The sequence below is a fragment of the Fragaria vesca genome, linkage group LG6 (genome assembly GCF_000184155.1).
Source record: "Fragaria vesca subsp. vesca linkage group LG6, FraVesHawaii_1.0, whole genome shotgun sequence".
Classification (NCBI taxonomy): Eukaryota; Viridiplantae; Streptophyta; class Magnoliopsida; order Rosales; family Rosaceae; genus Fragaria; species Fragaria vesca.
Window position 1 is genome coordinate 14970418 of NC_020496.1, and position 27996 is coordinate 14998413.

General features: G+C 37.3%; 3 protein-coding genes and 2 non-coding genes across 5 annotated transcripts; 1 reads left to right on the plus strand and 4 right to left on the minus strand.

Moving 5' to 3' along the window:
- Window positions 1-915: 915 nt before the first annotated feature.
- Window positions 916-7293, minus strand: LOC101307131 (dihydroorotase, mitochondrial-like). Its single transcript, XM_004303062.1, has 9 exons — window positions 7257-7293; window positions 6442-6485; window positions 6146-6287; window positions 5866-6047; window positions 4866-5002; window positions 3906-4071; window positions 3650-3766; window positions 3200-3360; window positions 916-1415 (listed from the first exon to the last, which is right to left on the minus strand). The coding sequence occupies exons 3-9, from the start codon at window positions 6226-6228 to the stop codon at window positions 1221-1223; spliced, it is 1041 nt and encodes a 346-aa protein (XP_004303110.1). The 5' UTR covers window positions 6229-6287; window positions 6442-6485; window positions 7257-7293; the 3' UTR covers window positions 916-1220.
- Window positions 7294-8191: 898 nt separating this feature from the next.
- LOC101291076 (G-type lectin S-receptor-like serine/threonine-protein kinase At2g19130-like) lies at window positions 8192-10591 on the minus strand. Its single transcript, XM_004305374.1, has one exon. The coding sequence runs from the start codon at window positions 10589-10591 to the stop codon at window positions 8192-8194; it is 2400 nt and encodes a 799-aa protein (XP_004305422.1).
- A 7972-nt stretch (window positions 10592-18563) lies between these two features.
- On the plus strand, window positions 18564-20762 carry LOC101299102. Its single transcript, XR_184922.1, has 2 exons — window positions 18564-19794; window positions 20524-20762. It is a non-coding gene; the product is annotated as an uncharacterized LOC101299102 (transcript).
- A 1807-nt stretch (window positions 20763-22569) lies between these two features.
- On the minus strand, window positions 22570-24016 carry LOC101291362 (putative receptor-like protein kinase At1g80870-like). The gene is made up of 2 exons (XM_004305375.1): window positions 23536-24016; window positions 22570-23132 (listed from the first exon to the last, which is right to left on the minus strand). Exons 1-2 carry the CDS (start codon window positions 24014-24016, stop codon window positions 22570-22572), a joined length of 1044 nt encoding a protein of 347 aa, XP_004305423.1.
- A 1926-nt stretch (window positions 24017-25942) lies between these two features.
- Window positions 25943-27996, minus strand: LOC101299498. Its single transcript, XR_184924.1, has 4 exons — window positions 27888-27996; window positions 27552-27661; window positions 27397-27464; window positions 25943-27230 (listed from the first exon to the last, which is right to left on the minus strand). It is a non-coding gene; the product is annotated as an uncharacterized LOC101299498 (transcript).

Consider the following 27996-nt stretch of genomic DNA (forward strand, 5'->3'; position numbering starts at 1 on the left):
AGTCGGTATACCTACCAATACCACCCTAACTGCAACTAGTGACTAAGGAGCTTTGGGGATTGAAGCAGCCACTTACGAGCGTAAGCTGCGTAGAGGGGTTAAGAGAAATGTTTCGTCGGATGTGCATGTTTAGTGTCGTAGGAGACCAATGTAGCTTTTAATTGTGTGGGTCACAAACTGAATGTGGCTAAGCCTTAAAATAAGACTGCTGATTAGATTCAACCTCTAAGTCAGAGATAGTTGCAAGTAAAAGCCATCTTGCTTTTATAAAATTGGAATATCCTTATTATCCCAATCCTTTAAATATTTAAAATGAAAGAAAGTAGAGACATGTATGGTGTTGAAGAGACATGGGTGTTCACATGGTCACCTAGTGACCAAGGAAATCATGGTCAATCACCGTTTGATGTAAATCTAAGGGTGGAAAACAAAATAACTTAACTTTAAAATAATATTTCTCACCCTTAGATTTACATCCAAGAGAGGGGGGGGGGTGTTCAAAACACGTCAACAACATGATCGTGTTGTCGCTAAATATGTTAATGGTTAAATTGACTAAGATTGCTAAGTGCTTAGGTGTGGGGAACCCCCATACTGAAGTTCAAAACCCACCGGCGTTGATTGAAGTTTAAATCGTAGTCTATTTTTGGTGCTCAGGAGGGAGGAAACATTTTGATATATCCTTTCAAAGTGAATTAGTCTCAGGACTAAAAAATCCTATGAGGATACTGTCGTTGTCTCGTTGATCCTCTAAAAAAAAGACTGCTTATCGGATTCAACCTCTAAGTTAGAGATAGTTGCAAGTAGAAACCATCTTGCTTTTATAAAATTGGAATATCCTTATTATCCCAATCCTTTAAATATTAGAATGAAAGAAAATAGAGACATGTATGGTGTTGAAGAGACATGGGTGTTCACATGGTCACCTAGTGACCAAAAAAATTATGGTCAATCACCATTTGATGTAAATCTAACGGTGGAAAACAAAACAACTTAAATTTAAAATAATATTTCTCACCCTTAGATTTACATCCAAGATGGATCATCAAAGGTTGTAAACATGTTGTCCATTTTACATTAAGTATTAAACTTCACATTCTTAAATACTGCAATGCAGTATTAAAAATATTGCAAAGATTTAAACCCAAAAAAAGGTGCTAATAGCTAGAGAGATGAAACAGTTGAAGTGAATGATAAGGTCGGTTATTGTGAAATTGGAATCAGTTCAAGGACGGCTGCCATTCAAGTGTTTCTCCTGCAAACATCGGTATGATGTCTCCAAATGGAAATGAGAAGTACTCTGGTACCTTCCATGAAGTTCTGCTCAGCTTTGTTTTTGATGTATTCCGAGGAAGGCCATAAAAGTCTGGCCCATTAAAGCTTGTAAATGCCTCTAGCTTGTCAAGAGCACCTGCCTGAAATAAGCAAATTTTATGATAATAAGCTACTCTGATGCACCAAACTGTTAGCAGTGGAATAAATAATCTGACAGAAAAATAAGAAGGTTCTCTTAAGTATTTGATCAGTTGCATTTCAAGTATCGTAAGAATTTCAAGGCAGATGACGGGGATGAGATTAAACAAGTAATCTGTATAGAGATTTTACCCTGTCTAGACCCCTCCAATTCTAAACACAACTTTTAAATGAACTTAACTAAGAATTTCAATTTATCCTCATCTCATGAGTGTATCATATTCGTAATGACTCAATGAATGTAGCCTTCTCTTAATAAATGTACCATTCCTTCTATTCATGTCACTCTTAACTTCACTTTAGTTCTCTTAACTTCACTCTTAACTTCCTTCTAGTTTGTCTTTGTAACGTTACCCTTCTGCTTATCCTAATGTATATTGAGGCTACATCCAACTTACAACCCGCTCACTTCTGAGGATCTTTCATCTTATTACAAGCTATGATGGTAGATCCCCCTTTCACCTTACAACACTCTCCCTAGTCCTCTTGATTCTCCAACTTAGATCCTCACTCTTTGGTAAGGTACTCTGTAGTTTGTACCTTTATTTTTGAACTTGAAACTTGCGTTCATCTAACTTAAATTGAGGCTACTTGCAACTTACAACACCGCCTTCTTATCACATATCTTCTCTTATTACCACCATAATAGACCTCCCTACCTTTAGAAATAAAAATCCTTATTCTCTGTTTAAACAAACCTACGTAGCATTCAAAATCAAGAGATCTCTGTTATTCACAACATGGTGCAGTTTTTTTTTTTAGTATTATTATTATTATTTTTTTGAAAAGAAACAGCTTTTTATTGAAACAAAAAGTAATGTACAAGGAGTTTGCATTAAATAACTAAAAAGGGCACCCAGGGATAGAGCAGCCCCTCTGTTAATGCAACTCAAAGCCTAGTGCTTTGGGCTTACTCATAACATGGTGCAATAGGATTTAGGGTTATTGTATCTACCACTTATGGTTATGGAGCAAGAAACCTGAACCACATACAAATCCTATAAGGCCTATTAAACTGTTCATTTCATAGAAAAATTTAAAAGATAAAGACACGTTCATTATAGTGGACTGTTTCATAAGCAAGCGGTGGGTAGAGCCAGAGAAACACAAACGTCTTGGCCTCTTTCAGATAAGCCAGTGCTTTTTATACACTCTTTGGCATATTGAGCCAACACACAAAAACGATAAAAGTAGCATTAGGTGAAGGATGGCATGATTTGATTTGATTTATATACGCTCCAGATAGGATCTGTATATATATATATATTCTTGGCTGCGGACGTCCGCACCGAAGGTTTCGGTGCGGATTTCCATTTTTGCACCACTTCCCGATCGAATTTCCTCAAACTTCCTTCTAGACATATCTAGATCATCTTGTGTAGATCATCTCTGTAAAATTTCAGCCAATTTGGTGATCGTTAAGGCCCTCAAAATCGAGTTTTTCCGGCATGAACACAACCGGACAGAATTCAGTCCGTCCATTTGTTTTTCGAGTTTGAGGGCCTTAACAATCACCAAATTGGCTGAAATTTTGCAGAGATGATCTACACAAGATGATCTAGATATGTCTAGAAGGAAGTTTGAGGAAATTCGATCGGGAAGTGGTGCAAAAGTGGAAATCCGCACCAAAAATCAGGTGCGGACGTCCGCACCTGAGAAAGCCTCTATATATATATAACTACAAACAAGAATCCCAACCAACATGAACAGATACCAAAATCCTTACCTCTTCAAAGACCTTTGCATACAATGATAGAGCAACAGGGGCACTGTATATACCAGCACAACCACAAGGACATTCTTTTCTTCGCTTTTCATGAGGAGCACTATCAGTTCCAAGAAAAAATCTTTTGTTTCCACTAGTAACAGCTGATACAATAGCCTGTCCTATATGAAAAATAATAAATTAACTCCAGAGAGAGATAGAACTTTAAATTGCTTGAATTTTATTTTAGAAATAATATGTGAACAGTGTAATTTCCCATCTTTCAATAATTTAAGAATCCACCGCAAGGACGATCCAGCTACATCAGTTGCACAAAAGTAACCAGAAGTAAGATTTAATTGACAATGAAATCACAACTTTATCATATTATTGACAACCAATGAGAAAACCAAGTTAAATGTCTAATTTGTTTTTGCAGCACTTGAAATGAAAAATGTAAACGAAACTTACTGTGGATCTCCCTTTTGAGTACAGGCAGACAGTAGTTGTGAGGCTGTAATCCTCCTTGAAATAGAGCATTTCTGTTCAGAAGAAGATGCTGTGGAGTAACTGTTGCTGCTACAGAACCTAACAGACAAAAGCAACATGAAATGAGAATGTACAACTTAAGACTGGCTAGTAAGGAAAGATATTCAGGATATAGTTGTCCCAAAAAGAGGAGGAAAATAGGAATACCATAAATCTTATATTTGGTGACCAGGCATACCTTCTTCGCAAGACTCAACAAACTTAACAGCATCCATAGTAGTTATATGCTCCATGACGACCTTCAGCTGTGGAAGCCTTTGGATTAAAGGTTGTAAAACAGATTCAATAAATACCTTTTCACGATCAAATACATCAACCTCAGGATCTGTAACCTCCCCATGAACCTGAAATAAAATAGCACATCCATATATATGTAATAATTTAGGGACCTATAATTGAGGATGATATAATCAATCATCAGTATGACCATAAACCTTGCCTATTGTAAAGCTACAACATCAGATACCTTAACAACCTTTTGTGTATTCCCCAATTCAGAACCAAGTAAGGCCAAAGATAACTCCCAGAACTATAGAGAGAAACTGAGAGAGTACAAAAAGTAGGGAAACTTGAGAAGAAAATAGATTAGAGGTTTAAAAACGGACAGCAGGAGTAGAGACAAAGGCGGGATATAATAGTCAAGGAACTGTAAGATAAACTAAATTTTGTATTCTCCAATCAATATGCCATAAGGCCTTATATAAGCAATCAAGTAATCACAAAAGAAATAAAATAATAGAAACCTGTAAAATTATTATGTACCAAACTGATTATAGAAGAGGGTAATTAATTCCTGAGTTCTGATTCTAGTAACACAAATGCAATCAATTTCCTATTCCTGCTATCCGTGTGATTCTCAAGATGCTGTAAATGGCCAGGACTTCAACAGCAATTGGTGTCAAAATTCCTACTGTTACAGTTTATGAAATGAGATGAACTTAATCTAGAAAAATAGATGGAAAGTATTCCACTCTTCTCTTCAATATCACTGTAATAATAAACTGTTTTCGCGAAATGCTTTATTTTTATTTTTCTACCGAGTTAGAGAACACACCGACAAAACTGCAAGGCCACAGTTAACCAGGTACAGACAAGGAGAAACAAAAAACAGATGAGTTTTTTGAGGTAGTGGGAATACCAGCAGAGGCATATTCTGTTCAACCATCTCCTCGAGGACAGGTAGGCATTTTCCGAAAAGATCTGTAACTCCATCTTGAGAATTTGTTGTAGCACCAGCAGGGTAAAGCTTTACAGCAAATACGACCCCACTTTTTCCTATCAATAGAATTAGAACATTAGTGCATCACTACCTAAAGACAGAGGAGCGAAAAAATAATGGAAGTCCTAAACTGCATCGAACTAGACAAATGAATCTATGCTAATTAACCCAAAAGAGAATTTTCATCAAATTTCATAAACCCAACATATGTCCTTGGTTGATTAAAAGTCTCAAAGACTAAAATTTTGTATAATGACAGAAACATAGTAAAACAATAACTAAGCATTAGAATAGACACACAACACAAACAGCTGTTGACAGGCGCCAAGTGCAAGTCAAAGCGCTAGTCAACTATGAACTTGTGTAAGAGGAGAAATTGACGATACATACCTGTTAGACCACTGCTAAATTCAACAAACCCAAAAGACAATACAAAACTGTCTATTTGTAAACCCCCACCCCAACCCCCCCCAAAAAGAAAAAAAAAAAAAAAAGACAATACAAAAGTGCAAACAAGGACCTGAAAAAAAATGAAAAATTGAAGCATAGGTGAAAATAGTAGAAAGCACAAACGCAAAAATTTGATCAGGCATCCCATACCAAGGGCCCAGAATTAAGTGCATCCATAGAAAAATTATAGAATTTATGATCACAACGTAATAATTCTTTAGCAGTTAAACTTCATCTGCGGATATGTAATACTAGTAGTAAGAGGAGCTAATGAACCACTTAATTTAAACTCAAGCACCAGTGATAATCTCAAATGTCAGTTATGTGAGAATCATTTTATAGTGTGAACAAAAAAAAAAATTATTAAGATGACGACTTGCAAGTTGCAAGTAGGTTCACTATTATTAAAGCATGTTACAAACTGGAAGCACATATTAAAGAACATTATATAATCATATATTGGACTTACTTGCAAGCTTGATCTCTTTAGGACTAGTGGTATCCGTCAAATAAAGTGTCATAAGAGGAGTGAATTCACTACCAGAAGGCAGTGCTTTTAAGATAGATTCTCGGTAAGCCACAGCTGCAGCAGTGGTGGTGATAGGGGGCTTCAGATTAGGCATCACTATTCCCCTCCCAAAATGACTTGCACTGCTTATAAAATTGACAATTTGACATCAGATTGCAACTCTAACCCTTCTCTACAAGAAAAGAGTGCACGTAATTCCATAATCAAAGAAGATCGACACCTGTGGGGGACGACAGCTTCAAGAAGTTCACCATCACGAAGGTGAAGATGCCAATCATCAGGGCGTGTTATAGTGAGATCCATCTTTGTTTCTTTGTATCTTAACTGGTTAGACCCTTCAAACTTTGTAGTGGGAAACTTCACTGCCTAACAAGATCATTGTTAGATAAGTTTAAAAGTCAGGAAAAAGGTAAAGATACTGTCACAATTTTTATGCTTGTTGTTGCTATTCCTTGAACCAATTCTTAAATTTATTGACATGCAGCAAGAGACTATCAAAAAAGATTGTATGCAAACCTGGATCGGCAACACCAAAGTCTTTATCATTCCAAATGCCACTCCTGAAATAGGAAAAAATTGTCTTGTTTATAGAGATATAACATCAGACAATAAATAGTGAAATTTAACAAATGTGTGAATCAGCTTTTCAGAAGTAAAACTGGAGCCTTATGCTGAACCCTAGCAAACAGGATGTTTTCAAAAGACAGGAAAATCTAGCTACTGAGCAAAGACAAGATTTGCCATGGCGATGGTGCTATGTCAGCATCATCCTATCCATCTGCTCCTAATACTCCAGCGTTTAACATTGCACAAAATACTATCAGGTCACCCACCTAAACAGTTATATAGAATTGATGTCTTTTCGGCTTCTGGGGATTCTTGATCAAACATAAAGAGTCTATATTTCACTTTCTAAGAAAGATTGAAATTTTTCTTGTTTGTCAACCAAAGGGAGCAATGGATGAGTAAATTGAACCAAAGAGAATGGGAATTTTGAGAGGGAGGAGTTGGGCATAGCAGCATGCGACACTAGTTCAGTTTAGTATAAAAATAACCAGCAAATAGCGCAATGCATCATCACAAACAATTCAAGACGATCCAAACAAGGTTTAAAAAACTAGAGAAAATCCCAAAATCAGAAATTAAACACACGTTTAGGTGTAATAATCTGCAAGATGTTAGTTGGAAGAGAGTTGCATATACCCAATGAATCAGCGGCAGAATTTAGAGAATAGCAAAGCAATGAAACCCCAACGAAAAACTTACAGAGGTGGGTTGAGTTTGCCAAGAGTGAAGTGAACCAAAGGAGAAATGTTGGAGAATAATTGTACCTGAAGCTACAGCAGTAATGGGTGAATGAGAATGAGATTCCCTCTATTATATTCGACGATGATATAGGAGAATTGGTGCCTGCCCGATAATGATACTGGACGAGTTTTTATTGCTCTGCTAGTCTTTTTCTTCTTTTTTTGGAGTGGACCAAAAAGCCCAGCAAAAAGAAGACAAATCAGAAACTAGGCATGTTTGAACTGTGTTCTACTTTCTTATGTCTCTCTGCCAACCCTTCTTTCCCTCACTCGTGAACATTATATTTCCCATTAAAAGAACATAAAAGTATGTTGAACAAATATGACTGCAGTTTTTACCAGGGCCATGTTGGGAATCCGAGACAATGTTATTGTTATTTTTCACTCAATAGTTGTCTACCACATACAACTGATACAAGTAATTCGTTTCAGTCTGAGCTCGCAAGTCGCAACTACGTATGTGTATGCAGCCCCAGAAGCTGGGTTTACCCGACATAATGACTCAAGGAAGGCACCGATAATCCGAACTTTTATAGCTTAAACGTACTAATTAACCTCCCAACTAGTGATTTGAGCACCATATTAGACCCAATAAAATAAATTTTACACCAATTGGACTAGAAAATGTAAACAAAAAGATCTGCACTACTTTCTGAGAAAAACGTCTGCACACTCAGTTGAATTACTTTTGTACACTTGTGTGCCTTCATCACAAAATTGCAACTGATATGATGTGATATTTAAGGAAGAAAAAATTAATGATGCGCGAGCGTTTTCATTGATATATACATTGTAAAATCACAAGGGACAATGAGCTGGGAACTCACAATCAGCTGGGAATAGCTGAAGACCTGGTATCCGTTTCATTGATATTTACATTGTAAAACCACGAGGGATGAAAACATGTGCAATGGTAAACCAAAGAAATGAATGGCAAAATGGTAGCTGCATTCGGTGCTTTAAGTTTGAGATATACTATTTGAGTACTCATGACGACATGAATCAGAACTGCTGGATGTAATGTACCGATAATTGATGGATTCAACCAGACTCTGAGAAAAGCGGTCGAGGAACTTCGGCATGGGTGGAATTCCAGCAACTATAACTCCCTCCAGATATTGAACAACCTGCCCCATAGTTGGCCTATCCTTCTCGTCATCTTGAATGCACCAACAAGCAACACTGCATGCTCTACTCAGTTGTTCTTTGTCAGCGTTACCTTCTAACCTGTAATCCAACAAGGTATCAACATCTTCTTCTTTGTTCAACACGTTAGCAACGCGGGTTGGGAAGTAATTTTCTAAACCATTATCTAATAGATCTCTGTTTCTCCTGCCCGAGATCAGTTCAAATAACAGCATCCCATAGCTAAAGACATCAGCTTTCGATGTTATAGCTTCTCCTGAAATCCACTCTGGAGCAAGATAGCCTCTGGTTCCTTTCAAGGTTGTTATTATCCGACTAATGTCTCTGTCTATGAGCTTCGCCAGACCAAAATCTGCTACTTTTGGGACATATTCTGCATCCAAAAGAATGTTTTCAGGTTTGATGTCGCAGTGTATAATGCATTCTCTACACTCCTCATGAAGGTAAGCTAATCCTCTGGCAGTCCCAACTGCAATATGGTACCTAGTTTTCCAATCTAAGACAATGGAACTCTTCTTAAATAGAACAGATTCTAGAGACCCATTTGGCATGTACTCGTAAACCAAGAATCTTTTAGAAGCTTCTGCACAAAATCCACAAAGACGAATAAGATTAATGTGTCGAACTTTTCCAATAGTTCTCACTTCTGTAAAGAATTGCTTATCCTCTTGCTTGGGACAGTTAAGTCTCTTCACCGCAATGGCAGTTGATCCCTGTAAAGTTCCTTTGAAAACAGAACCAAAACCTCCTTCCCCAAGTTTCTCCGAAAAGTTGTTAGTTGCTTTTCTTAAAACCCTATACCTAAACATCACCAACGAACCATCAAGTATATCAAACCTTTCCCCAAAATATTGATGCTTCACAAACAGTACCACAACAATGGCAATAACGATCAACAAACCTCCAACTACTCCGATAACGATCCAAAGGGTCCTGTTCTCTTTCTTCCCCTCTATTATCTCATAAGGTGGAACTTTCAGATGCAAGTCCTTGCCTTCTTTCTCATCTGGTGTAAACTGTTTGACATTGAATACATCCCCTGCCCAAACAAAACACCCACCATCATAAGCAAAAGCTGTGCATGAGCAATTTCTTAAGCACCCCAATCTGCACTCATCAATATCATCAACAGCTAAAGTCTCCGGATTCACAGGAAGGCGGACATTTGATAACACCTTAAAAGTGTCATCTACTCCAGTAGTGCATTGTAAAGGTGCTTGCCTAACACACCCATCTGTATGATCCCCTAATCCCCACTCTTTAGGGGACCTAGGTTCATATCCCTCCAAGCAAACACACTGACTAACGTTTTGCAGGCAGATACTAGAAGCACCACAAAATCCATAAACCTCACAGAACTGGGTTGGCCTTAACCAAAACGCATTCCACTGGGCGAAGTCCTTCCCCCACAAATAGGCCTTGAACTGCCCATTCGTATCAATCATGTACCTAATATAGGTGTCAGGGTCCGCAACATCATAAGACACATACCTTCCTTTGTCATCTGAAACAAATGTAACATTTGCTATATGATCATTCAGCACTATTTCAGGGACTTGAGCAAAAGATTTGCCATTCCAAGGCCCACTATTCCAATACTGTTGCGAGCCATTATAGAGCAACCAAAAACTAGTCCCATTTGGATCAACCTCAAGGGCAAAAATTCCAGGGGCCGGGTCTTGTGGGTTTTTCCAGGGAGTGAGGGTTACATTCTGATTGGTGATCTTGTTGTAACCAAGCCTGGCACCACCTGGGAGCCAAGTATCAGTTGGGTGATCAAAACTCTGCCATATAACATCATCAGATGCATCTCTAATAACAAAGTTGCCATTGTCAAGAAGCACTGCTGTGGCAGAGTTGGATCCTAAAGACAAAGAAGTCTGAGTTGACCAGATTGAAGAGTTGGACTGGTCCAGCAAGGTAAAGTTTCCATTTTGAAGGAATCTAAACTCTGAAGAAAGTGGATCAGAAACAGGGCGGTCTCTATTAGCCACCCAGACAAGTGTATGATCAGGCAGATTTGCGTACCAAATGCCTATGTAGTAGTTGTTAGAATTACCTCGAGTGAAGAAACCCAGTTCAAATTTGCCGGCGGGAGAGGTTAACGTCTGGTTGCCGGAAAGTGACTGGCCTGGGATGAGCCTGTCAGACGCCGTTGAGGGATGAGGAGCTCCAAAGCTGATGATGAAACATAACACAACAAAAAGTCTCATTCTTTCTTTCTTCTTCTTCTTCGACTCTCTTGAGCTCAGTTTTGTGAATTGGTTGGATCTCTTTCCACTCACTAGCTACAGACACAGATTCTCTGCCACCTTTCTCCTTTAAACTTTATATATGCCGGCACCAGCTAGCTCAGCTCATAAACATTTCATATTTATATATCAGAATCCAAAAGAAGAAGGAGTCGAAAAAGAAAGACCTGAAATAGCGCACGTGGTTGTGTTCAACTATGGCCTACTGTTGTAGTTCCTTTGCAGTCAACCCATGTTCAAAGCCAGCCAACTTGTTTGGACTTTGGACCTACCACTCTCTGAAGCAACCTCCGGCTTCCAGTTTCGTTGTTGGATTGGATCCACCATTTCAGATTCCGGCTTCTTCGCTTCGTTCGCCGCCGATCATAATCATACCCTTTTCCTTTTGTATGTGAGGATCCATAATACATTTCATTTTCGTGATCGGGACCTGGCCGCACGTACTGCTCGCAAAACCTAAATACTAGGTTTCACTCTCTCATGATTGTCTATTCTTGTATTATTGTTATGCATTTTTTTATTTTTATTTTTTATCAGATAAATATTATAACTTCATAAGTCGAATTCACAACCTCACACTTATAAAAAGAAGATTATGCCGTTAAACCAAATGGTACCGGACGTTATGCATCCTTTTAGAATACATATAGTTTACTTTTATCAATTTCTTTTTTATTTGTTTTTATTCTTCTCCATGTCATGAAAATCAATTATTTTTTGTATTTTGATTTCTATGCATGCTTGTTTCTTTTTTGTTGATGTTGATATAGTTTCTAGTAACTGTGATGTTACTTGTGGTTTTCATCTTTATTCATGTTGACAAAAGATTTTATTGGTACAATCACCAAAATAATCAAAACTTTAGGGAGCAGTTGAAGAAAGATAACATTAAGAAACAATTTCATATGGTGGCAAAGTAACTAAAATCAGCCGCCCATAAAGCCAAAACAAAGGTGTCACATTTTGTATGTTTTCTAACATGTCGTTTTCTCGGGTTTGCTCACTCCACAGGCTCTACTTTTCAATATATTGTATGACCATGGTTATCTCTAAGGCGCGTTTTTTAGTGTCTTTGGTGAATTTTTTTTTAAAAATTACCTAAAAATTAAGGTAATAGAGATTTTTTAAAGTAAATAAAAATAAATTACTATGGGCATAACCGTAAAACATCAATAGAATTTTAAGGAGAAAAAAAAAGACGTGGTTTGTTCCCACTTTTAGTAGAGTAGTTATATAAGAAATAGGATAATCAGATTCATTCCACTTTAAGTGGAGCAGTTCAAGTTAAACTTCTCACATTTTATAAACCCACATGCAGATGCACGGGTAAAAGGCCAGTGAACAATAAGTGGAACGATGTCTAATATCATAAACAACAGCTATTGAACTCAAATAGTGTTAAAAAAAATCTCTATAGGAATTCAATAGCCTTTTTTTTATAAAAACCCTCATAAATATTATATATAAGATTAAATTCAGTGTGCTACCATGAACTTTAGGTCACTCATCAGGTGTGTCCTTGTTCTTTTTTTTCAATCATATGTACCCCTATACTCTGAAAATCCATCAAACTCGGACAAAATTCAAAATTATACCCAAAAATGACGCCATGATCTGACGTGGAAGAGACAAGGATGACCCACTTATCAGTTTCTAACCCCCCGCCCCCCAAGATTTTATCTATTTTACTATTTTTTTTTTACTTTGCCTTCTTTCTTCTTCTTTTTTCTTTTTCTCTCTTTGTCTTACCGACCCAGCACCTCTTTTTCTCTTTCCACCCCTCCTTTAAATCCCAACTCCTCCGTCAAACCCACTACTCCTCCCCCTCATCGAATCAAAAAAACCACCTAGAAACTTAGATTCCCACACTCACCACCAATCAATTGAAAAATTGTAAAATCAAAACAAAAGCATTAACCGGAGAACTCATAGGAGAGAAGTAGAGAGGGGTAGAGTTTGGAGGCAACGAGGGAAAAAATGGGCCATATTGAAGTCGATTGCAATGGTGATAGAATGATCGAAATTGGAGAAAGAGAAGGACTTGGAGGCGAGCTCTTCAGAGAAGAGTTTCATGGGGGTTTTTGTTGTCATGGCTGGCGGCAACATCGAGAAGGGTCTGGAAGTTGAAGAGACTGGAATTGAAATAGGTTGGGTTTAGGAGTTAGTGGGGATTTCGATGTGGTGGAGGTGTCCTTGCCCATAACTGATTGGGGTTTGAGGTCTTTATGATTGTTCAAATCAAAAAGGGCTCTTTCGGGGTATAATAGGAGTAGGTGGTGGGAATGAACGGATTTGATAGAAGCAGATGTTGGAGGCTTGGAGCCATTTAAGGAGGTAAATTGAAGGTTTAGGGTTTGAAAGAAATTTAGGGAAGATCAAAGTTGCAGGGAAAGATCAAGAGAGAGGAAGGAGAGGAGAAGAAAACATAAAAGAAAAAAAAAAAGGATGGCAAAGTAAAAAAAATCAGTAAAATGGGTCAAAATGACATCTCTACCCTCCATGAGGGGTTAGAAACTGATAAGTGGGTCATCCTTATCTCTTCCACGTCAGAGCATGACGTCACTTTTGGTTGTAATTTTGAATTTTGTTCGAGTTTGATGGATTTTCAGAGTATATGGACACACCTGATGAGTGACCTAAAATTCAGGGTAGCACATTGAATTTAATCCTTATATATTTATTTAAATCAAAGTCCAATTCTCATGTTTCTTTTTAGAAGAAAAAGAAATCCCAATTCTCATGTTAAATGTTTAATTTTATGAAGCTTTTTTTTCTTTTGAGGAGAGAGAATGAATTTTATAAGGCAAAACAATAAATTTTCGAGATTTTTTTATTAACATACACATTTTGAGAATTCTATAGATATAGAGGATCTGATTCTCTCTCTTCACACTTTATATATTATAGAGGATGGTTTACATGACCTATTAGAGAAAAAAAATATATGTATTTTTCCTCCAAAATAGAAATAATTCTAGTTTTACATGACATGTTGGAGATGCTCTAAGACAGCCTAAAGACTTGTTTTAAGAGCGAAAGCTTCAACACAAAGAATATTGGAATGGCCTAAATATTTAGTCGAGGCAATAATAGGCTGTCCATAATTATTCTATATTAAAAAAACATGTATAAGCTTTTCGGTAATATAAAACAGAACCATTAAAATTCTGTTTCAAAAAGGCAAGAACGATCTTGAATATAATTTGAAAAACTGAATTTTTTCACCTCGCTTGGAACGTCGTTGGAATTCCTTAGCCTTGTCGAAGCTCAAATTGCCGAAAACCCATAAATCGCAAACCTTGATTAGACCATATATAAAATCGAAGGCACTAGACTTTAGAAAATGAAGAAAGGAATCCAACTACACCAATTTTGAAGTCGGAGAACGATCAGAGCCGCTAGAATTAGAGTTTTGGACGGAAAGGGTTGAAATCTTCTCTCTAAGCGTGACACCTAGATGCATGTGTGATTTATCCCCACATGGTTGACTTGTGTGAGGAGACGATTAAGATGGTACCGGTCCGGCATGCAGGCGTGTCCGAACGGCAGAGAACAGAGGTAGTACGACATCGTCTAGAGGTCAGGGGTGAGGTTTTACCAAAATTTGACCCGCACCTCTTTTATTATAGGACGACCAGTTCAGATTAATTCCCACTTAAATCCAACAACCCAGATTTAATGCTAATTTATGATTTTCTATCCATAGGAACTTTTAAAAATCATAGAAATTAGCCTGACCGTTCAAAAAATATTTTGAAGATATCCTTGAACTCGTGTCGATACGTACATTGACATAGGAACCTTAAATCGAGCACTTGACCTTTTTCGGTAAATTCTCGAAGATAAACCCGAGTACTTCTGTTGAAACTTCTGAACGCGGTTACATAACTATAGTAACTTGACTAAAGCTCTGAAAATTTCTACGGGGTCTTACAGAAAGTGTTCGATAGATGGATTGACAAGTTGACCATGATACATCTACTGTATAAACTAACTTGAAGGGGAGTATAGAATAGCTATAAATCTATGTAGAATTAATATTCTTATGTAATTAGGGAATCTTTGTGATCATAGACTGTAACATTCTAGAATTTCAGTTTTCTATTTTTAAAAGGGAAATTATTTTCGTGTAATACCCTAGATTTTCATATAAATTTTCCTTGTATTATTCCCTTAATTAGTGAATGATTATTTATGGAAATTCTTTAGTTTGTGCGAAGTTGAAGTTTCGGGAGTTTATTTAAGGTGCTTTAACTTATAAGAGGGCAAAAGTTGACTTTATCTTCCGTAAGTTATCTTTGAAAACTTCCTTCACGGAAGTTGTAGAATTTGTCGATACGAGTTCGTAGACATGCGGTACGCCTAAAACAGATGTCGTATGAAGAAGTTATGTTCAGAGGAAATTTGTTTCCGGGTTTGAAAATAGTATAAGTAGAAAAATGTGTGTGAGATGTTTTTGGGAACCCTAAAAATAAGTCAGCCTCTTTTTTTTCTCTCTCTTCCCTCTCTTCTCTCTTCTCACTCTCTTCCTCTCCCGAGCTCCCGACGCCTCACGGACGCCAGTTTTCTGCCGACCGGAAGTCGGCCGTTAGGCCACCTTTTTGGCTGTTGCCGGTCTCTTTTGGACCGCAAGACCACCCTCTTTCCACCTGTGGTGGTGCGACGCCGTGCCTAGGACTAGAGGAGGAGCACTGGGCAGGTGAAGCTCCGGTTGGCATCGCCGGATTTTCTTCTTTCGACGGCGATTCCGGTTAGGTGTAGGTGAGTCTTACTCTCCTCTCTCTTCTAGAGGTGTTTATACCTCCTTGGTGACCTAAAGAACTAGTTTTGGCACCGGATTGGCAGGTTTTGAGGTTGATTTTGGGTGGCTGTTTTCGGGGCAGTTTCCGGCCGGTTCCAGCTAGGGGTGGAATTTTGAAACCGAAAACCGAAAAAAACCGAGCCGAAAACCAAATTGAAACAGGAAAAAGCCAAATCGAAAAAAAACCAAACCGAATTAAGAAAAACCGAACCGAACCAAATTAGTTTGGTTTGGTTTTTGGTTTCAACCCTTGAAAAACTGAACCGAACCGAAAAACCGAATCTCTCTAAAACGATGTCGTTTTTTGTCTTTATTTTCGTATTAAATATTTGATTTCAACAATATGATTTTAGGTTTTATGTTATTTATAATTATATGTTTTTCTTTTCTAATATTTTGCTTTTTATTTTCGTTTTATGTACATATAGAAATATTTTAGGTGTCGTGTATGCGAAGTATAGAGAGTGATATGTTACCTCTAAAATCGAAGACCTTATTCTTGCGAGGTTTAGATGATAGACTCTAATATTTAATTTATCTTTCTCTTCTTTATTCAAATTTATGATTTTTAAACTTTAAAATCCGAAATTTATGTGGATGGACTTTAAACTATGGAGTCTATATTTTATGTTTAAGATGAACTTAGAAGTTTTAAAATTATGGTTTCATGGTGTGCTAGTGTGATCAATTCCCAATACTTTTGAAATTATTGAGTATTAAACTTTCAAGGTATCTATTTGGTTTATAAATTGTTGGTTTGTTGAAGAAACATTGCCAAAAAAAATTATTGATATATATATTATATGTGCTTATAAAAACAAGTAATGGAAGGAAAAAAAAAGAACCTAAAATACGATAATTTTTAACTAAGCCAAAAGCATACAAATTTTAAGAAAAATTATTTAAAAAAAGAAGAAGAAAAACCGAAAAAAAAAACGAAACGGAACTGAACCACGGTTTGGTTTGGTTTTCGGTTCAAGGTCTCAAAAAATACCAAACCGAACCGAATTTTTTATTCGGTTTGGTTTCCGGTTTTAGGTGAAAACCGAACCGAACAAAACCGAACCCACCCCTAGTTCCAGCCAAAATTGGTCGAAGTCTCAGGTATGAAAGTTGTTCCCCTTGCTTCAAGCTTCAACTTTGCTGTTGTGAGTTTCTCGTAATTTGGAAGTTTGGAGTGGCGCGTGGGGCCCACTTGCCGCCGCCTGTGGCTGCGCGTCCGGCTGAGTGGCAGCCTTAGTTTCCTGTGGTTAGCTAGTCCTTGCTACTGTGAGCTTGTTGAGTGGTAGTATGGCTAGATTTTAAGCAAGGTTGGCATGCTAGGACTTAAGTTTATTGGTGTTCATTAGATCGGAAACTTAGAAAGTCTGATCTTGAAGTTAGTTTGGTTGTTGTTGAGTGTTCAATGACCTTAGGAGGTCTTGGAGGAAGGATTGCCCTTCTTGGGGGCAACCTTTAAGTTAAGAGTACTTTGATCCTTGTTGTGTTTGTTACTAAGGTTATTATGTGTGTTATTTTAGGTGATTTGTGAAATTGTGAGTTGACTTGCTCTTGTGTTTTGCGGAAACGCAGCGGGCTATCTAAGTGAGTAAATCTCACTAAGGTTCACTTTTGAACCGAATGATTATTATGGTCATGTGATGATGATAATGAGGATAATGTTGGATTTAATAATATGCTTTTAATTGTTTTTAAAAATATATGAGCTTGATGGTCAACGGCTTATAGGTAAGATAAAACAAGTTTTCTTTAAATGCTTTTTTGAGATTCATATTTTGAGATTCATGTGATCATAATTTTATTGATTTTTTTGGATGGATTATTCTTGTGGAATATCTATGATTATTCATGTAAATATATCCATGTGGTAGGATATAATTTATGATGTGATATTGTGTTGTTGAGAATAATGATGTGATATTGAGTTGTTGAGAATAATGATGTGATATTGTGTTGTTGAGGATAATGTTGTGATATTATGATTGTTGGATAAATAGCCAAACCGGGTTCCAAACCCTTATTTGGGTGATTGGTTGCGGTTAAGTTGCTATTTATCATTTTTGTGTTTGATATTATACAGTTAAACCGGGTTCCAAGCCTTTGGCCGGGTGATTGGTTGCGGTTAGGAATAGAGCTCTAGTCCGTCTGTCAGTGTATGTCATGGGAGATACTGTATGGTATCTGGGACCCATGGGTACACATAGTGTTGTTGTAGGTCATGAGGGGTATTTTATTAAATATCTGGGACTCATGGGTACATTTCTAGGGTAATGTGTTGGATGTGTGGTTTTTAATTATTAATCTAAATCTCTCTTGTGGAATATTGGATGTGATAAATGTTGTGTTATTTTTGAATTTACTCATACGAACTTTTTAGCTTACCGGGTTTGTTGTTTACAACCCGGTGCACCATTTCTTGGTGTAGGGGTTAGACTTGCAGGTGAGGATCAGCAATGTTGATGTGGAGAATTAGTGGCATGTTTATTTTGTTGGGTTTTGGTTGTTCATTGTATATTCCTTTTTTATATACATTGGGATAGGAATTATCAAACTCATGTGAGCGTTTCATTTTCTTGTCTCTCAAGTTATGTAAACAAGGAAATGTAATATTTAACTCAATTTAGAATTATGTGTAAATTTACATTCCGCATTGAGTTTATTTTCCTTGAATTTTGTTGAAACAGGTTTTGGGATGTTAATATTTTAAGATATATCATGCCAAAATTTTTGAAAATTATCTTTCAGAAATTGGGGTGTGACATTTCGAGTTATTTTTATTTCAATTTCGATTATTCTTCAAATTTTTTGTGGCTTTTGAAAATTATTCAAATTTTTAGTTTGTCGATTTTTGTCTTTCGAGCCCATAGGATTAACTAGATGTCATTATGAGTTCGTAGGATTTTTCAGAGCATCGTTTGGACATCTTGGAACTATTTTTAATGATTTTTAGGTGTTGGTATTATCCAAAAAATTTAATTAAAAATAGGATATTTGCTGGCATGATCTGGACTGTTGGATCTCTTAAGCCGCTAGATCTAGGCCATCGATTTGGGTATGTATATACAGGGATTATTTGGACTGGATCAGTACAAGCTCAGACCGACTCGGTCTCGAGCTGCTCTACGACGGAGCTCAGCTCCTTCCTCTGTCTTCCGGCCGTCTCCCGGTGCAAAACCGGTGTCAAAAGCTTCCTCTCGTCGTCCCCAACAGGACTGTGATGTTGTTCCTCCATGGGAAGCTTTGGTGAGAGAGAAAAGAAGGAGGGAAGGTGGCTGTTTTTCCGATCGGGTTTCCGATTCCGACCACGACGGCAAGCGTGAATGGTACTGGTAGCTTCGTCTTGCCATCCTCGCTCTATATGTGGTCTCGAAATCTTCAGAGGAGCCTTCATGAGTGAGAATCGATTAATTGAAGCTCAAGAAGTTTCCCGGTGAGAGTTTGATGTTTTCCGGTTACCGGCGAAGGCAAGTGAGGTATCAATCTTGATCTTCTCGTCGAGCTCTACCTCTTTGTATAATTAAATTCAAGTTTGGTTGAGTTTTGAAGAATTTGGATTTTGGCCAGTGTAACCACCGTGAGTGGCCACTATGCACGGCGGCAGTGACGGTTGTTTTTGTAGCTTTTAGCTTTTGAATTAGTATATGCAATTGATAGAGTGTTTTGAGATGCTTGAATTCTGGTTTGATTGTGAGATGAAGAAAGTGAGGTTTGGAGCAGAAGGACCATTGTGTGGTGGCTGCTGTTGTACTTGGCAGCGGTAGTGACATTTGAGTGTTGTTGTGTTTAACCTCAGCTGCTGTGAAATGGAGAAATCGGGGTTTTGGAATTTGGAGTAAGCTACTGCTGCGGGTTCATGATACACAGGGGAGGTAATGGGTTGTTTTGATCCATTCATGCCTTCAATTAATATCATGAGCTTGTTTTGATAGTGATGGAGGATTTGGGTAGTCTTTATATGTGTTGGTTGCTAAGACTAGGATAGAATTGCTACTGCGGTGGAGATGTGTGAGAATGAAGGAACTTTGCTAACTTTTGAATTATAGTTTGGCTTTGCTATTATAAATGTAAGGTTTAGCAAAGTTGAACGGCTCATGGAATAAGGAATTGTGTAATGGGTGCACAGTTTTGGGTGTACAAAGTAATTTCGGAAGTTTGGATAGAAATGGGTGATATTGGAATACGACGACGCATTTGGGTGTCCAGAGTAAATTGTGAAGTCTGGTGATTCGTCGACTACTTCAAAATAAAGATTTGGTACGAGGGTTGGAGGTATGTTGCAATTCCAGAAGCAGAAGGATATGGATTTCAGAAAGCAAGTCGCTGAGTTACTAATTTTAGTCAGAACTAACGCTTTGGATTTCAGGTAGGGTCTCTGTCGGGGAACTTTTCTTTAAAACGATAATTAGTTTATAATTGAAATGAGTGATTTGTGTGACATTGATTGATTAATTCTTGATTGTTATTGTTTTCGATATTATTGATATCGTTGACTTATGCGATCGATGTTATTGCTTTATGTAAAAAGCATGTTGTTTGAGATTATATTACGCGTATCGATATTTAATTGCATACATAATGCATTGTGAGGAATCGTGAGGATAATGAGATTGGTGATTATGGAGAGGTGTGAATGAGATTATTAGAACAGATGCATTTTGTGTAGTTGAGTTTCCTCATGGGGACTTCCAGTAGTTATGATCAGCCCACCAGCACAAATGAGTAGGGAAAGTATGCCCTTTCGACGTATGAGTCGATAAAATGATCTTTCGGGTTTCAGGACTAGGGACCATGAGGTTAACAAAAGACTAACAAAAGAGGTACTGGAGTTTATATATTACTGATTTGTTAGGTCGTATATTCGAGACATCTACACAGTATGGGACATGTAGGTACATATGTCTTGGGTTTATGGACTAATTAGCTAGTAATAGAGTGGATGGAGTGCATTAGCATTTATGCATCGATCATTGTTGTTATTTATTTCAAAATATTATTTGATGTTTGATAACTTGTTTGTTTGACGTAATCAAGTATAACCTAAAAAGGTTTGGTCCTACTGAGCGTAAGCTCACCCCTATAGATTTTGGTTCAGGTACGTACAAGGAACTTATTTCGAGAAGTCTAACTGTGAAGTTTAAGAGATGTGTGCAAGAGTAGAAAAGAGTTATGGAAGATTAGAAGTGAGATAGATCATAAGGGCTCATCATTTTGTCTTTGTAATTGTTTTTGTTATTGTAAACGTTTTATCTTCTTTTATTTTTACAATTTCTGAAAAAGTATTTGAAATTGTTTTATTTTCTTTTACTTTTCCCGCTCACGCCTTGGGTTCGGCGTCAGGTGCTTGGAAACCATCGACACCGGATTTGGGGTGTGACATAGACAGATTGTTTCCTATCAGGGTTAGATAAACCTCTCCTTTATACTTGTATTTATATAACTCTATTGTGGAATGAATAGAATAATGAATTAACCCTGAACTGAAAGTATTATTTTCTACTACTATTAATCGATTATACTTCATTAGATACAATTGTACACTCTATGCATCTTACAGTCTTTTGCAAGGACCTTTAAATGGAAGACTAGACGACTAGTTGAGCCCTTCTAAAGTTCTAATGAGGACCCTTCTATCAAATCCGAAAGATATCTATAAGATAATAAGCATTCTTATTGTAGTCAATAAATTAGGTGAGGAAATAATATACCAAATTTTTAAGCGACAAAAAATCACAAATGGTCACTGACTTTTGACCCATTAATCATTTTACTCACTTATATTTTGAAAATATTACTTAACTTACTCATTTTTGATTCTCACTTAACTCATTATCGTTAAACCTACCGTTGAGAATTATTAAAATTGAGGGTATATTTGTCTAACCACATAATATGCATTTCTAACTTATTTTTTTTATTTCTAAAGTTATTAGATTATTTTCCAATTATTTTTTCTTGAAATTTCTATGAAAAAGAGTAACTTAAATAAATCTGTTATTTTGAAAAAATATATATTATTTGTAGTTGTGTTAGAAATAATTTGTTTTTTGACCGTAGCAGCACTTTAGCATAGACAGTAGCAACGTGCTATCATTGAATCGGCAGAAGCAGCGCGTTAGCATGCACTAGCATCGGAGAATTGCCGGAAAAAAAAATTGTAATAGCACCCGTAGTAGAACATTTTTATGGGTACATTCCTATTTGGCAGTAGCAAATTTATTGTCGACAGTAGCAGTATAATATGTAGTGAAGGGTAATTTGGTAAAATTGTAATGACATATGGCATGTGGACATTAATTTGTCATTAATTTGTTAATTTTTGTCCTTAAATGTGTAAGATAATGTGTAAATGATGTATTTGTAAACTGAAATTTGGTTAGTAATTTAGGGAGCCCTTCTAGTGAGGACCCTTAAGTTGAGGACTTGGTGAGAACTTTTCGGTTTATGGTTTAAAAAACCCAATTTTCGATCACATTTTAACATCTTATCCGTTCAGTTTTTAGGTTTATATGAGTAGATCATTTCTACAAATATTCACCAAAATTGGTATTCGTTAAGATAACAAACTAGATCAAATTAATGGACGAACCAAATCTGTCAAATATGAACCGTTCAAGTTTATAATTGATAAATCACACTTATGAATGTCTTAACAAGTTTCAATATAGCTGAAAATTTGAAGAAATGATCTACTCATAAATACCTATAAACTGAACGGTCAAGATGTAGATATAAGATCAAAAGGTGGGATAAGCCGAAAAATTTTCACTAAGTCCTCAACTTAAAAGTCCTCACTAGAAAGACTTCATAGTAACTTAAGAATCATCACTAGAAGGGCTCTATAGTAACTTATATGCAATTTACTGAAGAAAAATCCGCTCAATTGCATGCTGAAGTGGGAAGAACCAACAGAGACCCACAAATAGAAGCGAAAAGAGAGTACTGAAACAAATCGAAGATTCAAAAAAGATTAATACATTCGCTCCGATCTTTGATTGCTTAATTCGAATATTAATTGTTATTGAGCAACGATGATATTCATAGTGTAATTAATTAAAACAAAAGTTACATAACCTTGCCAATGAACATGGACACACTGTCTCTATACTAATCCTTAATTTACCCATGCATGCATACTTAATTACATCCTCGAGATTTCAAAATTAACCTCATCTATTGTTTTCCTAACCTCCGGGTTGGCATTTGTACATGTCAAGGCCATGCCGAAGAGCTTCGATACTTGCCTCTGTTCTTTCCCATCCTTCACACCAAACTCAACCAAATCCAAAACACCACATCTCATGGCTTCCTTCTTCTCATTCATTCCCATTCTCAGCAGACTCAGACCCTTTGGCCCTGCTAAAATGTCCAGCAGTATCACCCCAAAGTTGTAAATGTCAGCCCTCTGCGACAACTCATTCGAATAGTTGGTCTTCTCCACCAGCCACCGGGGCGACTTCATCACCTGCCCTTCCGGAATCTCCACTTGCTCCGCCAACTGGGTGAACCCGTAATCCGATAAGCATGCTGAGAAATCGATGTTCACTAACACGTTTGAGGCCTTGACGCTGCCATGGATGTTCATTATCATGTTCTTCTGGTATGGAGGTTGTTTGTGGACATAGGATATTGCTTTTACAATATCGCAAATTATGGCCAGCCTTTGGTTCCAAACCAGCGCCGTGTGACCATGATCCCTCGCACCTTGATTACATTAATCGAACCAAAAGTATTCCATCAGATAGGAGAATACGTACATGATCGGAATCCAACTTATTGTATGTTAATTGCATGCATTTCTCTTGTTTGCAAGTAACTTTTACACTATGAACATAAGCATTTCATCACGATCGACCATCTAATAGTATTTGCGTACTCTATCTACATGAAGCAATATTAAACTTTTTGATAGAATAATTTAGTGCATATATGCATGATTATCTTGGATGAGGAATTTCTAATCAACCGCTAGAATAACACCGTACTATTAATAATTAATTGTAGATTATAGTTCGCATGATATTCACTACTATTTCAGAATGTAAATTAAGTTAGTTCTCGTATCACGACCATGTATAGAAACAAGAAGGCTAGCAAGTAAACTAACCAGCAAGCAAGTCAGCGAGGCTTCCCATGGGGCGATAATCGGAGAGCACAAACTTGATCCTCTTGGCAAACAAATAAGCAGTGACTGGAACAAGAAAATCACACTTCCTACTCACCTCAGCCAACCTCTCAATTCTCTTGCCAAACTCGCGTCTTTTAATACTCAGCTGCCTAAACCTCTTGACCGCACACACTCTTCCTCCCAAGAGCACCACCTTCTCCGTCATTGCCAACCGGCTCTCTCCGATCACACCCACCGAACCTCTAAGCACACCCCTCAAGGTTAAGTGTGCCAGGCTCTCCCCACATCCGACACACTTCTTGTCGTGGTCGCAGGGGACGAGTGGCAAATCCTCCATGAAGCCGACGATGCAGTCCTCGTAGTCATTGAAGGAGCTGCCCGATTGGCTGCAGGCGAGATCGCGTATGTAGACATCATCCTTAGGGCTCTTTCTGGTTACAGTCAAGGCTCTAGACAGCATGGTTTCTTTGTGAGGGAATGAGGAAGATGGTTATGTGGGGGTGGACAGAATATTGGCGAGTGTGTTGGAGAGGTCGTTTTTTCTTGTTATGGCTGGCAGTGACATTCCCTGGGTTTCATCGAAACCCAGCTAGCTTGAGGCTCTGGTATTGGCCGTTGGAGTTCACAAAATCCAAAACTGGAATCTCAATGTCTGTTCAAACTTTGGTACTAACATTTTAAACTGTATACTATATAAAAGATTATGAACAAATTTAAAGTCGGGAATGAATTCGAATATCATTGATTCGAATATTCTGCATGTGTCTTGTATCACAATAAGGATCGAGAAGGAGGATCTCATTATCATAGTGATTCCTCATTTTTTCCCTTGATTTGGGAAAGCAATTCTTTTTGTAGAAGAATTACTAGACCATATGGCTTGCGGAAACTTCTCTGACATCAGCAAGAAAGATGCAAACTTCAAATTCCTAAGGTTTAGCAATGGTCGTCTTACCCCAGCCATCCCCCATATCCCTATAAGCAAACATCATTTGTTTTTGTATCTAAAAGAACATCTATTTCCTCCAGCTAGATTAATATCCATTCCCAAACTTCTCTGAGGAACCAAATACAGTGAGACTAGGATGCACTTTGCTCCACAGTTTGTGCACAATGTCTCTGATAAGCTCTGTTTCATACCTACAGTAATGTATCGCCTCAATGTAACACTGTACACACTGTACGAACTAACGAGAGAAAAATAAGTAACAGAGATAGGCTTCCCTCCATGACTCCATCTTCACAATATTGCCAGTTCACCCAAATACCTCAATTACAACATTACAGGTCACAATAGCTGGGGCGGAAAACTTTTTCTCCCTCTTTTCATACATTCTTACAGTCCCATATGCTTTAATCAGGACATTATGTTTTAAGGTCTGGGTTTGTTCCCACTACCTGATATTCATCATACCACATCTCCATCTTATCTATTGCCCACTTTTCTTATACACATCAAGAAAGAATTGAATGTGAAAACATGAGGAAGACAATTGCCCCTTTCAATCATAGAACTTTGTGGCATCTAAGCTAGAACTTTGTGGCAGAATCATGCAACCCTTCCCTAGCTTAATGTCTCCAATGTGGGAAGAACTAAGCCCAACAGAAAATGCCACCAGAGTCAGGTTGAATACCAACAGCACTATTTATATTTTCTATTCTCAAGTAAAATCTTGCTATGCTATTCCAAGTCAGTACCCAACCTCTGCAATTTCCTGAAAAGCTCAAATGCTTTCATTTGAAATACCCTTGGAGGCATAACTGATATTACTGCATTCTTAAAAAAAAAAAAAAAAAAAATTACCTTTTGGGCATTTTGTCGAACAACTTACCAGCAACATCCACGCCCAAACTTTCCATAAATATCCTTTCAATAAATTATGCAGAAATAAATTCCACTCCTCACATCGAGCATTGACGGACTTATGCACCTCCCATCAAAATATATCTAATTTCTCACCACAAGTCCTGAGAACTGTTAGATAAGTGAGATTAACTGGTCTAATCCCCTTTTGACTATTTGTTTATACCGAGAGTCATTTAACATATGAATAATGAGAAAATTCCAAGGTAGAGGATGCAATATGTTGAATTTCTAAATGACAATATGAGCATCAACGTGGGAATTAAATCTCAAGTAAAATGTGCCAACTTGAGAACAAAAATGGGGTGTTGTTCCAGACCCCAATTAATAATGTGTGCATGACTGCATGAAGTTGTTTACCCTGTGCGTATGATTTATAGCTTGTGCACCAGAAGGAAGAGCATAGATAGAATGTAAGAATGCATCACAAAACATATTAGAGGAGGCATGAAGCTTAATAAGAGACATGCTTCTGGATGCTTCTAATATATTTCCTTCAGATGCGTAAGTCTTAACCGAAGCAAAAAGACAATCTATCATAGAGAATGATCAGAAGAGGACAATAGTCAAAAGACAGCCTTGTGAGATTAAAAATTGTGCTTCAGGAAAATGCAGCCTATGATAACTATCACAGAAGCATCTATCAAATCTTTTCCTTGTAAGGCAACAATGTGTTTTCTCTTGAAACCTCAAGCAGGGAAACATCACTTGAGTGGCAACAATCGTACTAACATAAGCTCACAAGGTGATAAATCTCAGCGATATCCCCAACACTATTGCCTTGATTGCTTGTTTGTTGGGACCTCAAGCTGGGCATAATCACTTAGGTGGCAACAATAACAAAACCCGACAAGGCAACAATTTCAATAGTCTCCCCCAACACTACTGCATCATCAGTTGGTTGTTGGGACCTCAAGTTAGGCAAAAAATCAATCGCGTGTTGAAATCCCCGGGATGACAACATGTTTGCAGAAGCTTTAAACCAAGGCAACCTTTTAGGGACCATTTCCGACTAGCATTTTCGATACTTTAAGATACCCTTATTTCTATGGAATCAATTGGCAAGCTTAACATAATTGTTACATTGTAACAATAAGAAATTGCAGGACTGATGAGAAAGCCCTCAGGTACCGGCTTGGACAGCATGCCTGTACTTGTGTTAATGTATTCCATCTGATTCAGTAAATCATGTAAATGTATTCTCTAGGAAGCAGATACAAAGTAGAGACACGTCAGATTCATTATATCATATCATGTAAATGTGTTCTCAATTAAGCAGACCAAGGCTCTAATCCAGATTATGTTACAGACTGATAATCAAATAGCAAAATAATATCATGTAAATGTGTTTTTATTAAGCAGATCAAGGCTCTAGTCCAAATTATATCACGATAATCAAATAGCAAAACCATGGAATATCTGAAACCCACAATCGAAAACCCACCTATGCGAATGTGAAATTGAATTTAAGCAAAGATAGTACCATGTAAATCTATCTATCTAGTGCAGAGTAGTGTATCTGTATACCATGGACTTTTAGTACTTCTAAAATTAAAGTTAACTATCCAACATCAAAACTACCAGAGCAATTTCAGGATATAGTTAATTTGGCATAAGACTTTAAAAACTCATCTTATCCTCAGGTTCCTTCTCTTTAGGTTCATTTTAGAGCACTTACTTTCCAAAATGAAGGGTTGTACCAGATGCTTATGATGCTTTTCGGTTTCAAGGTTCCAACCACTTGTGAAAGTTTGCAATTTATTAGAGACGATGACTAATGATACCGGAACCAAACACCGGCCATGAATACCTAGCAAAATGTACATCAGCTCCTTCGTTAGCATTTTCTGTTTCCAACTTATCTGAAATTAAATTGAGCAAAAACAGTATCATAGCGGGTGATCTGAAAGGGAAAGAATAAGTGCAGTGAGAACTTAAACACCAAAAAAAAAAGAGGGAAAAGCCAGAAATTTTACCTTGTGGTGAAGCGAAACTAAATTGTTCTCTTGGAGTTGATGTGGTATTCAATATGAGATTGTAAAACCTGCATTATTCAATGGAAACTAGTAAACCTTCTTCCCATAACCCAATACAAGCAAGTCAGTCCAGAACCATAAAATGAACACCAAACCTTTTCTCCCGAGAAATTTGTGTGCCTGTGGAGTGCAGATACGATTATATTTTTCTCCAAAGTTCCTGCCTGTTTCACATTTGCGTGTGCTTTGTCCGGCATATGTGTGCCTAAGGAAGAAAGGAGAGAGATTGAGTGACCAACAATCAATCCATACCATACGTACTATAACAAATAAATAAGAGTAAATTAATCTACCTTATTTCTCTATTAATGTATGTATGTTCAAACTGACCCAAAAGATTGGCAAAACATAATCTTGACCATACAACATTTTGACCGTTGCTTAGATGGACAAAGAATGGAACTGAAGAGCAATATATGAAAGGAACATACCATTCCGCCAGTTCTGCACCCAAGGGACTCAAATTTTGAATGCTCTCTACAGCAGTCAACAATGTATCTGTTGCAAATTTTACAATAACTTCTTATATGTAACTCAACT

What these genes read in the sequence shown, in the direction of transcription:
- LOC101291362 (XM_004305375.1), bottom strand. Translation starts at nt 24,016, where the DNA reads ATGCTGTCTAGAGCCTTGACTGTAACCAGAAAGAGCCCTAAGGATGAT. An exon ending in CCTCGCTGACTTGCTTGCTG is followed by an intron (nt 23,133 to 23,535) that starts GTTAGTTTACTT and finishes AATGTAATCAAG; the next exon opens with GTGCGAGGGATCATGGTCAC.
- LOC101307131 (XM_004303062.1), bottom strand. Translation starts at nt 6,228, where the DNA reads ATGGATCTCACTATAACACGCCCTGATGATTGGCATCTTCACCTTCGT. An exon ending in TAAAGAGATCAAGCTTGCAA is followed by an intron (nt 5,003 to 5,865) that starts GTAAGTCCAATA and finishes TTCTATTGATAG; the next exon opens with GAAAAAGTGGGGTCGTATTT. An exon ending in TGTTGAGTCTTGCGAAGAAG is followed by an intron (nt 3,767 to 3,905) that starts GTATGCCTGGTC and finishes TTTGTCTGTTAG; the next exon opens with GTTCTGTAGCAGCAACAGTT.
- LOC101291076 (XM_004305374.1), bottom strand. Translation starts at nt 10,591, where the DNA reads ATGAGACTTTTTGTTGTGTTATGTTTCATCATCAGCTTTGGAGCTCCT.